At 35.3% G+C, this 12,485-nt stretch overlaps 1 protein-coding gene across 36 annotated transcripts in view; it reads right to left on the bottom strand.

Annotated features, from left to right (window-relative positions):
• FAM135A (family with sequence similarity 135 member A) overlaps nt 1–12,485 on the bottom strand; it is a 147,553-nt gene that overhangs the window by 96,194 nt on the left and 38,874 nt on the right. For 35 of the 36 annotated variants that reach the window (XR_010158062.1, XM_016955771.4, XM_054686011.2 and 32 more), the window contains one exon: nt 12,398–12,477. Coding sequence is in view for 30 of the 36 variants with exons in the window: in XM_016955771.4 (XP_016811260.1) it covers nt 12,398–12,477 (80 nt within the window). In the remaining 6 variants the exon portion in view is untranslated. Of the gene's footprint in view, nt 1–12,397; nt 12,478–12,485 lie in introns of those variants that run through there. The other variant, XM_054686009.2, reaches the window with a different exon arrangement.

Raw genomic sequence — 12,485 nt, 5'->3', positions numbered from 1 at the left:
TTTAGGTCAGGTGTGGTGGCTCATGCCTATAATCCCAGCACTTTGGGAGGCCAAGGCAGGTGGATCACTTGAGGTCAGGAGTTTGTGACCAGCCTGGCCAACATGGTGAAACCCCATCTCTACTGAAAAAAAAAAAAAAAAAAAAAATTGGCCAGGCGTGGTGGTGCATGCCTATAATCCCAGCTACTTGGGAGTCTGAGATGGGCGAATCGCTTGAACTGGGAAGACAGAGGTTGCAGTGAGCCGAGATCACACCACTGCACCACTTCGGCCTGAGTGACAAAGTGAGACTGTCTCAAAAAAAAAAAAAAAAAAAAAAAGAAAGAAAGAAAGAAATTTAAAAAAATAAATAACTGAAATATTGTTCTGTTATTCCTTTTTACACTTTAATGTTATTATCAAACTGAAGGGTCTGGGAAACAAAAGACCTAAATGTGTATGCTAAGATTACTGTCTTGAATCTGAAACTTTGTTTTCTAATATTTGCTAGATGATAACAACTCCATTAAGTCAGAAACCACATTGATCTTTTTCACTGCTTTAATTTAGGACTGAGCACTTAGGTCTCACACATAATAGGCAGTCATAAAGTATTTATTTAATAAATGAATGTTCGTCTAACTTCTTAATTTAATATCCTATTTCCTTGTTCAAATGACTTGATTTTTATTTTGCCTATCAGTTATCTGCTAACACAAACATTCAGATCTATAGTTTTAAAGACTTGTGATAATTAGAGGCTTCTAAATGCTTACATTCAATCATGATAATTTATATTTTATTTCTATCACTATCTGCATTTCCGTTTCCTTTGGTTAAAAGTTAGCACTGGTATCTTTCATTTACTTTGTGACCAAGTGACTATTCATTCAACCATAATTTATTAAGTCTCTCAACTACTGGGAACTAAAAGACATGAACGTAAGTAAGAACTCTGCCCACTTTCAGAGCTCCCAGTCTAGTTTGGATAGAAACATTCAAATAAATAATTGCAGTACAATGTGATAATCTCTTAACTGCCTATTTCAGCAGGCCAAAGCAAATAGCAATCTAACACTATCTCTTAAACCAGGTAAAAAGACAATTAAAGGGCAATGATAGAAGCTGTTGAATCTGAGGAAAGCAAAATGGAGGCTTGCCAAATGACTTCCATTTTGTAATCTATGCAGTTTAATTGAAGGACCTAACTTTATGGTGAGTTTTCCATTTATGGCTGTTGAGATTATTCAATTACTGATAACAGTAAAGGATTAGTGACATAATATGAAATGTCTCTAGCTATATGTTTAACTTTTCCTCATTTTTTTTTAAAGCACTGTTCTTTAATGGTGATTGATGTTTGTTTTAGTAGAATCCCATTTCTGAGAAAAAGTTATAACAGCATAAGCTAAAAGAGGTACATAGAAAGTGCTATGGGCCAGGAGTGGTGGCTCATATCTGTAATCCTAGCACTTTGGGAGGCAGAGGTGAGAAGACTGCTTGAGGCCAAGAGTTTGAGACCAGCCTGGGCAACACAGTTAAGACTCCCGTCTCTACAAATTTTTTTTTTTTTTTTTTAATTAGGCCAGTGTGGTGGCATGCACCTGTAGTCCCAGCTACTTTGAGAGGCTGATGTGGGATTGTCACTTGAGCCCAGGTGTTCAAGGCTATAGTGAACTATGATCACACCACTGCACTCCAGCCTAGGTGACAGAGCAAGACCCTATCTCAAAAAAAAGAAAAAGGAGTATGACAGCAAGGCAAAGGAAACATCTAACTGCTTAGGGGAGTTACCTACGGTTTTAAAAAGGAGGTAATAAGGAGAGAAGAGGAGAGCATGCACAAAATATGAGCAAATAGAACCCATCAAACTTGAGAAACTGAAAGTAGTTCCATGGAATCCACAAGAATGGTGGGAAACAAAATTCGACATGTAGGATAGGATCAAATCATAAAAAATCCTAACACAGCAGAACTATCCCAACATTTCAGTGGCTCTCAAAGGAAGGCCCTGAAAAGCTGGTGGCTGAGCAAAGCTTAAGGAGACAACTAATAGAGGAGAAAGATATGGTTCTGCTAACAGCACTTCAGAATATTTGAAGCTTTATTCCAAATAGCTAATTAACCACTGCCAAAATAAAGTAACTGGGACAATCTTTCCTTACTTTTATAACTAGCCCTTATTTCCAGCCTTCCTTTCTCCTTGATGTTAACTTTTTGAAACTGCTATCACCTACCTAAAAGCTGGGTAGTAGCATATAAGAAGAAAAATGAAATACATATATACACACACAAAGAATATTATCCAAGACAGAGAAGTGGCCTTAGAAAAAACCTGGTCAAATACCAATAGCTGCATTTTTTTTTTTAACCAACCTGGGCTGATTTCTTGTAAGTCTAAATGCTTATCTAGTTGTAAAGCTTCTATCAAAATGGAGAACTTTTTTTTATTAAGACCTTCCCCACACATTATCATTTGAATTTTTGTGAAATTTCCCTTTTTCCCTCCATTTCAGTCTTATTAGTACTAATACTGGCTACTAAATACTGTGTGCTGGGCACTGTGCTTTATGGAAATCATTATTAATCATTTTGGCAACCTTATATTGTAGGGATTAATATATACATTTTACAGACACCAAGGTTCTGATAATCTGCCCAGAAATCAAATGCCACAGCTGTTTGTGCCACAGCCTGTGCTTGGCCGTCAATGTCACACTGATAAACTATTTCAAACATATGTGTTCTCTCATATACACCACAGAACTCCAACACTAGTAAGGAACAGCTATCTCATTGGAGAGAAAAGATGGAAAGGAGCTATAAAAAAAGTTAAACCATATCATTCAACTAACCTGTCTACACGTAGAGTGAATTCTTGAAAACTAAGAAGGAAATTACATATAAATGGCTTTTTCTTAGACTGTTTTTCCTTATATCAAGCTGGTTCTGAGATCCTAGAGTCCACCTTATTTCAGCATTTTAACTACTGGGGCAATTTAGGACAGAAAGGGAGGGCAAGACACAGGGAAAAGATATTTACTGAGCATGGTACTAGATCTCTTTACACAATTTTCTAACTTAATTTTTACATACACACTGTGAGAAGGATTATATCTATTACACTGATAAGGAAAGAAAGACTCAAATAAATGGAATAATTTGCTTAAGACCAAATAGCTAGTGAGTGGCAGAACAAGATTTGAAACTAGTTATGCCCAAATTAAAACACATTCCACAGAGGAAGCTAGCTTTATAAGAATAGAAATGCAGTCTCAGGTACCTAGATTTCCATGATGTATTATATAAATTTAGGGATCTTTCGGGAGTTCTCTTCTTCTCTTCAGTTCTTCCTTCTTGCTCTTGGTCATACTAGTTCATGTTTCCTATCTCATAAATAGTTTTATTGGTTTTCAGAAAAATATGAAATTTTAAAATTATACTTATTAACATGAAATGTTATCCTATGCACTTCATTACTTGCTATATAATAGAAATCATACATAACACAGAAAAATTATGTTTCAGTTCTCTACATAAAATGGTTCATAGCATAATGAGTCAAAACATGACTGTTTTCCATTATTCCTTATATCTCTAGAACTCAATATTTAACATATTGAGGTATATAACATAAAAGGTATACAGCCCTTTACAGTCTAAGTACTTTCAGTTATTTAATGCACAATAACCCTGTGTAGCAGGTAATACACTGCACAGAGGAGAAACTGAAGCTCAAGGAGGTTAAGTGAGTTTTCCCAGGTAGCACAGTAGGAAGACAGACTCCTGATTCCAAGTCACTATTTTGTTAACTACATCAGAGCAGCATCTCTGAATTAACAGTTTCTAAACTACATTAAGATTTATCTAACTATAGGCTTGGCACGGTGGCTTACACCTGTAATCCCAGCACTTTGGGAGGCTGAGGCAGCGGATCACTTGAGGTGAGGAGTTTGAGACCAGCCTGGCCAACCTGATGAAACCCCGTCTTTACTAAAAATACAAAAATCAGTCAGGCGTGGTGGTGCGTGCCTGTAATCCCAGCTACTCGGGAGGCTGAGGCAGGAGAATTTCTTGAGTCCAGGAGGCGGAGGTTGCAGTGAGCCGAGATCCCACCATTGTGAGAGTCTACTTAAAAAAAAAAAAAAAAAGATAGCTAGCTATCTATCTAGATATATCTAATAGATATCTAGATAGATAGATAGATAGATAGATCGATCGATAGATAAATCTTCTATCTATCTCTTCTTTTCTTAAATTCTTCCTTCTTGCTCTTGGTCACACTAGTTCATGTTTCCCATTTCATAAATGGTTTTATCGGTTTTCAGAAAAATATTCTTAGCTAGCTATCTAACAGTGATCCACATCAATACCAAAGTAACTAGACCTGCCTTAATTGTCTTACTGGACACTTATGATCTTCCTTCTTTATGTTGGATAGTCATTTCGATTCTAGAAACCCTTTCCTTCTTGTGTTACCACCAAAGTGCAAATACTTGTTTTCAACCTTTAGAATCAACCAATAGACAAAGGACAAAAGATTTAACTAGTTACAAAACAGGATATGAATGTCAGCAACCTTGATAATTCCAACAGAGGTTGGAAGGTAGAAAGAGAGAAAATTTGAGAAGAAAAAAATGGTGGGACTGTTTATATCCTTATTTCAAAATAAGGAGTCTGTCATGATCACTGAAGTAGAAAATGGAGCTTTAAATATACTGTTTGAAGCTACAGAGACTGGTCAGAAACACATATGAGAATAACAGTAACTCTTTTAAAAGGTTGGGGGAGAGGGAACGAGGAAATGGTGTAAATAAGATAAATAGTCTTTTTTATTATAACAGGAAGTCCATTGACAATGTCCATATGGAGGTAACCATAAGGACTAGAGACACGGGTAAAAGTTGTTACATCTAGAAAACAAGCTATAGTTTTTACTACAAGTCTTTCTGGGCTAATTGATCTTTGTTGTTGTTGTTGTTGAGACGGAGTCTCACACTGACCCCAGGCTGGAGTGCAGTGATGCGATCTTGGCTCACTGCAACCTCCACCTCCCAGCTTCAAGCGATTCTCCTGCCTCAGCCTCCCAAGTAGTGGGAATTACAGGCACCCGCCACCACGCCTGGCTAATTTTTTTTGCATTTGTCATAGAGACGGGGTTTCACGATGTTGGTCAGGCTTGTCTCGAACTCCTGACCTCGTAATCTGCCCGCTTCAGCCTTCCAAAGTGCTGTGATTACAGGCATGAGCCTCTGCGCCTGGTGACTAATTGATCTTTTAACCATATGCTGTATATTATTTTGATAAAAAATTTTTTTCCAGAAAAAAAGATGGATGAATATTAAAAAGCAAACTAAACAAAATACATTTAATCTTAATAATACTATCATTACTAGGATGTCATTATTTAAACTTTTTATGAAAACTGCATAACATTTCAAACTGGAGCCAGATTCCTAAAACCAGCAATGACTTCTCTGTTGTAAAAGTCTATGAATGCTTTTCTTACCAATCAATTTTCAACAGTTCTATAAATACTCATTGTCTTTCATGACTGATGTTATTGCAGATGACAGATATTTCCTGACTCGAACCTCTCACTGTCAGCATAATCTTGTGCTGGAAATAATTTAAATGTATGGCAATAAGCTGTATAATACTATCTAATTCCCATCCCACTCAACCTGCTCCACTGTAACTCACAGACAGAAATCATTATTTTAAACTATTTTTCCTAAAAGTTTTCTCAAAATATACAGAAGGTATACGAATTATGGTAAAATTTAGCGCTGGAAGGAAAAGGTATTAAGATGAAAGTACGAATCAAAGTTAAAAGAAAAATAGAGCAGGTAATAAAAAGCATAGAGAAAAATCCAAGCCCTTAAAAGAAAAAATGAATTTTTAAGGAACAGAGGTAAAAAATTAACACAAAAGATAAAAGAAAATCATCCTATATAAAGCTATTTATGTTCAAGGATAAGACTAGGAATCAATATATGTATTTATTAAAAGTCAGTTAAATACATGGGAGCAATTTCTTGAGGCAGAAAAGGATAACTTTCCTTAATAATTTACTAATAGTGAAAAGATACACACTGTAAGAACTCGTTAGTACTACTGAAAAATGAAATTTTGAGAGAAGGATATACAAGGCAGAAACAATATCTCAAAGATTGTAATAAGTTGGCAGCCTTCTTTGCCTTGTTTTTTCAGATTGCTGGGGATGAAATGCATCTAGACAGAAGAACATTATTTTGTTTCAAACTAACACTTGTGAGACGCATGTCATAAGTCACCACATCCCATCAATCACTATCCTCTATGATATTCATATTAATTTAACATTTAATAAGATAGAGGCTATTCTGGGGTAAACTGGCAGGAAATACTTGATACTTTACCAGATTTACCTTACCACAGGTGCCCAGAGGATGAAACAACATTCAAAAGCTATGGAAAACAACCTATACATACAAGGTAATCATGTTGGGAATAGTGTCAGGCAGGAGAAAAACAGCATGTCTCACAATTTGTTCAGAGCCACTTTATTGGAAAGGCTTTGCACATACCTTTGCAAACCACAAACAAGAAAAACAAGTTATCATAAATTAGAGAATTAAAAATAAAATACATTGATATAATATTTGAAATATGAAAGATCTTGAGAAGTCATATTTGTTAGCACATTTCAGACATGACAGGTAAAATTTGCTATTTTGAAAGAGAATGAGAAAAAAGGGTGAAAGAGATTTTATGTATTTCTTTCTTCTTCTGTCCAAAATTTGGTTCTTGTGCTTGCTATTTTGGCTGCTATCATTTAACTAAAAGTATATAATCTTCTAAAAACTTCTGGTATAATGCTATTAAAAAATACACAGAGATAATATTTTCACATATGTGAGATTTTCACATATTATATAATATGGAAGCCTATCATTTTCAAACTCAGGCTTCCCTTTTATAGACTGGTGTCTGCCACAAACTATTTATTTTTAAAAGATATTTCCTTTAAATATACTAGTAAACTATCAGATCACTACATTTCATAGTCTATTATATGCAACTGATCGTATCAGAACCTAGAAACTTAGTTGGCAGCAGCAATGATTAAATCTAGACATAACTAAGAAAAAAAAATTAAGTACCCAGGAAAAGACTAAGAGAAGGTACTCTATTTGGGCATTTCTGACACAGTTTGTCATGTCAAAATAACATTACTTTGTAAATAACATTAATTATATGTAATATTTCTGCCATACCAATGACCTAGAGATTGAATTATAACTTCCGTTAATTTTTATAGAAGATAAATCCTTTCCAACCAGTATTTAGTTGATGAAGAATAGTGATCAAGGAACTTGGTTCAAATAGGGTTGTCCATAAAATAAATTCATTTTTATCTTTCCTAGAATTTTTTTTCTCTCAAAAGACAAAGAAGGGACTGAGCAGCTATAAAATGTCCACTTTTCTGGTGAGTAAAGGTAAAACTGACAATGTTGAACAAACATACTCATTTGGAAAATAAAATGTCAGATGGAAGACGTTTCTTGTATAAGATGAGGCTAAATACAAATATCACAATATTCACATTGTTAATGCACAGATTAGGTGTAACCTAATAAAGGCTGAATGATTTCGTGCCCTGAAACTACGTACGGAAAGAATCTTGACTGAGTCTGTAGCACCACCCTGTCACTATCAAATATAATAATTAATGAACACTCACTAGATTTGAAAGCTCAGTTGCTGCAGTAAATAGTCACTGACAGAAAATGTATCAGTCATATATTTAGCTCATAAATTACTAAAGACAAAACACTCAAAAAGCCTTGGAAAAACATCTGTAAGATGTGACATGCTATGAAAACACAGAAAGGACATTTCCTTGTTGCCATAAAGTACATCTGTGTTCTTTAAAACACAGCATCCACTCTGAGTTATCAGGATAAAAAGTGTTCTTAAAGGTCCAGAAGTTGCTGAATGACACACCTGACTTTAGATCACTGCAATGAATAGATTCTGAGGTTCCTGCCCAGAGTCATAACTCTAAACTATTGTTAACCAAGATAATGCCACTACCATGCCTGAAAAGGGTGCTCCTGACTGAACTGTAATACAAGTAGCAGCAAGCACAGTCACTCAAGGGCCACTGGACCAGGAAGAGTAATCAGGGGTTACTGTTAAATCTTTTCACAATTTATTTCTGATGCCCTTCCTTATCCTGAGCTCACAAGTCAATAAGCAGAGGTAGAGAAATATTTCCATAAAGTTAGGGCAAGGTAACTTACTACTAAAAGAGGAAGTCACTTGAGGAGTAAGTTAACATTATGAAGAAAATAGTCTTTAATGAAACACATCAACCAAATTAAATATTGTGACACTTAATTATATCCTTTACACCAACCTAAAAATCTAACCAATATGATTTTATTTTCAAATGATACTTTTGTCCACTAGTCATTATTCCCAAAGAATAATTCTGACATTCAAAATCTTTCTTGGAATTGATTTGTAATAACCAAGCACAGTTAAAATTTCCAGTCCTCTGAGGTAATTATTTGGAATCTGCGAAAAACAAAGTAGAAACAATTCTCTGTATGATACAGAGAAATGCTAAATGATTAATGATTAACTCAATGATTTAAAATGTTTCATTTGTAAATGTAAAGAACTTCTAAATCTATTGTTTCAGAAAAGGAATAATGAAAGAATGGAGAAATCATGCCTGACATAACAAGGAGATAGTTGGGTTTGATACAAGTAAGACTATATAGTAACTGAAATTAAGAAATCAGCAAATGTTTTCTTCTAGCATACTTCCTTTTGGGTATTTGAATCAATCATTTGCTGAGAATTATACAAGGACAACTTTAGTGGTCAAGAATTAATATTCAGGTTGGGCGCGGCCGAGGCGGGTGGACCACAAGGTCAAGAGATCGTGACCATCCTGGCCAACATGGTGAAACCCCATCTCTACTAAAAATACAAAAATTAGCTGGGTGTGGTGGTGCACGCCTGTAGTCCCAGCTACTTGGGAGGCTGAGACAAGAGAATTGCTTGAACCCGGCAGGCGGAGGTTGCAGTGAGCCAAGATCGCACCACTGCACTCCAGCCTGGCTACAGGGCAAGACTCCGCTTCAAAAAAAATGAATTAATATTCATAGGTTTGACATTATTTCTCTCGAAACTTTAATAATAAGGAACAAACATATCTTTAAAATGTATTACTTAAAAGTGGTTAGACTATTTAACCTTGTGGAATATATGTCAAGTATCTTGCCATCTTGAAAGATATCTCACAAACTAAAATCTGAAGATTTTCTCAACTGGCAACTTCAGGAGAAAAAACTGAGCTAGAAATCTAGTCTACTAGATTCAAGGATGTTCAAAAGAGTACACCAAATCTGTCATGTCATGTCACCTTGTTTTATTACCTCTATGTTTCGTGAAAGTAGACTTACAAAAGATGATCTATTATGGCAATAATATATACATTGACATGTATGCCAAGCGAAGAATAAATTCTTTTTCATTTTAAGATGAATGAATATACAAAATATATATACATATACACACACATACACATGTATATATACGTGTGTGTGTGTGTGTGTGTATTTGTCATAAGCAACAGACCTCTGTGAGCATTTTAATAGTCTTCAGGAAGATAAACTCTACACTATGTATAATTCATTAAAATTTAACATTAGTCTCAGGATACGAAATCAATGTGCAAAAATCACAAGCATTCCTATACACCAATAACAGACAGAGAGCCAAATCATGAGTGAACTCCCATTCACAATTGCTTCAAAGAGAATAAAATACCTATGAATCCAACTTTCAAGGGATGTGGAGGACCTCTTCAAGGAGAACTACAAACCACTGCTCAACTAAATAAAAGAGGACACAAACAAATGGAAAACATTCCATGCTCGTGGACAGGAAGAATCAATATTGTGAAAATGGCCATACTGCCCAAGGTAATTTATAGATTCAATGCCATCCCCATCAAGCTAACAATGACTTTCTTCACAGAATTGGAAAAAACTACTTTAAAATTCATATGGAACCAAAAAAGAGTCTGCATTGCCAAGACAATCCTGAGCAAAAAGAACAAAGCTGGAGATGTCATGCTACCTGTCTTCAAACTATACTACAAGGCTACAGTAACCAAAACAGCATGGTACTGGTACCAAAACAGCATGGCACTGGTACCAAAAGAGAGAGATAGACCAATGGAACTGAACAGAGGCCTCAGAAGTAACACTACACATCTACAACCATCTGATCTCTGACAAACCTGACAAAAACAACAAATGGGGAAAGGATTCCCTATTTAATAAATGGTGCTGGGAAAACTGGCTAGCCATATGTAGAAAGCTGAAACTGGACCCCTTCCTTACACCTTATATGAAAATTAATTCAAGATGGATTAAAGACTTAAATGTTATATCTAAAACCATACAAATCCTAGAAGAAAACCTAGGCAATACCATTCAGGACATGGGCATGGGCAAGGACTTCATGACTAAAACACCAAAAGCAATGGCAACAAAAGCCAAAATTGACAAATGGGATCTAACTAAACTAAAGAGCTTCTGCACAGCAAAAGAAACTGCCATCAGAGTGAACAGGCAACCTACAGAATGGGAGAATATTCTTGCAATCTACCCATCTGACAAAGGGCTAATATCCAGAATCTACAAAGAACTTAAACAAATTTACAAGAAAAAAATCAAACAACCCCATCAAAAAGTGGGCAAAGGATATGAACAGACACTTTTCAAAAGAAGACATTTATGCAGTCAACAGACACATGAAAAAATGCTCATCATCACTGGTCATCAGAAAAATGCAAATCAAAACCACAATGAGTCACACCAGTTAGAATGGTGATCATTAAAAAGTCAGGGAACAACAGGTGCTAGAGAGGATGTGGAGAAACAGGAACACTTTTTACACTGTTGGTGGGAGTGTAAATTAGTTCAACCATTATGGAGGACACTGTGGTGATTCCTCAAGGATCTAGAACTAGAAATATCGTTTGACCCAGCGATCTCATTACTGGGTATATACCCAAAGGATTATAAATCATGCTACTAAAGACACATGCACACGTATGTTTATTGCGGCACTATTCACAATAGCAAAGACTTGGAACCAACCCAAATGAACATCAATGATAGACTGGATTAAGAAAATGTGGCACATATACACCATGGAATACTATGCAGCCATAAAAATGGATGAGTTAATGTCCTTTGTAGGGACATGGATGAAGCTGGAAACCATCATTCTCAGCAAACTATTGCAAGGACAGAAAACCAAACACCGCATGTTCTCACTCATAGGTGGGAACTGAACAATGAGAACACTTGGACACAGGGCGGGGAACATCACACACTGGGGCCTGTTGTGGGGTGGGGGGATGGGGGAGGAATAGCATTAGGAGAAACACCTAATGTAAATGATGAATTAATGGGTGCAGCAAACGAACATGGCACATGTATACATATGCAAACAAACCTGCATGTTGTGCACATGTATCCTAGAACTTAAAGTATAATAATAAAAAATAAAAATAAAAAATTTAACATTAACCAACATTTTAGTATCCATAGCATGATAAAAAGATAATCCTAAACACTTCAAATACCCAACAAGTTTTTTAAAATTTCAAAATGGACTGAATTATGCTCAGCATAGCTCTAGTGTTAGGTGTATTTTATTATTTTTATGGTGCTTTAAAAACTAGTAATTCATATTAGGCTTACATAATAACTCTTTAGAATGTTTCATTAACTGGTTCATTTTCTAACTATATGTAATGAAACAGCATATATTGCATTGGGAAAGCTGAAAAATGACCACTAATTATGTCAGGGCCACCAGTTTTAACTTAACCCCTTTAATGCTGGTGTCTCTCCTTAGAATATGAGTAACTAACAAAGCTGCTGTAACATGTCTATTTCATACCTTCCTACATTGCCTTTTGGCTCTGTTTCATAAATAGAGAACCTAATCCAGAAAAAAAAAATTGGTTTAAAAAATGTCCTCAAAATGCATACCATAAAACTTTATCATAAAACACCTTTATAATCATAAGTCAAATTATATGTTCCCATTTACTGCGTATCTTTTTAGATTGCATCTTATATGATATAATGGATACCAATCCTACGTTTGTTTTCACGAAACTTTAATATACATTCTTTGATGTGCTCATTGTAAGAAATCTAAGAAGGAGACAGAGTATCTGTAATCAAATCTGTTTCACTGAGGCCCAAAATATATTTCTTACAATGGTTATCATAATGATGTTATTTGGTATCTTATATCTGTAATGAAAAAAATTTATTAAAAGTTATTGACCATTCAGATTACTTTTTAAATTTGAATGTATTCTTTGGCTTACCTGTTGCATGCAACAAACTAGCTTCTACTCTGTGGGGAATTCTTGATGGAATTTTCATAGAAGCACGAATCTGGTAAAAACTAAAGCA

Source organism: Pan troglodytes, chromosome 5, assembly GCF_028858775.2.
Source record: "Pan troglodytes isolate AG18354 chromosome 5, NHGRI_mPanTro3-v2.0_pri, whole genome shotgun sequence".
In the NCBI taxonomy this organism is placed as follows: Eukaryota; Metazoa; Chordata; class Mammalia; order Primates; family Hominidae; genus Pan; species Pan troglodytes.
The sequence above is the reverse complement of the archived record's forward strand: the minus strand, read 5'-3'. Positions and strand labels throughout refer to the sequence as shown.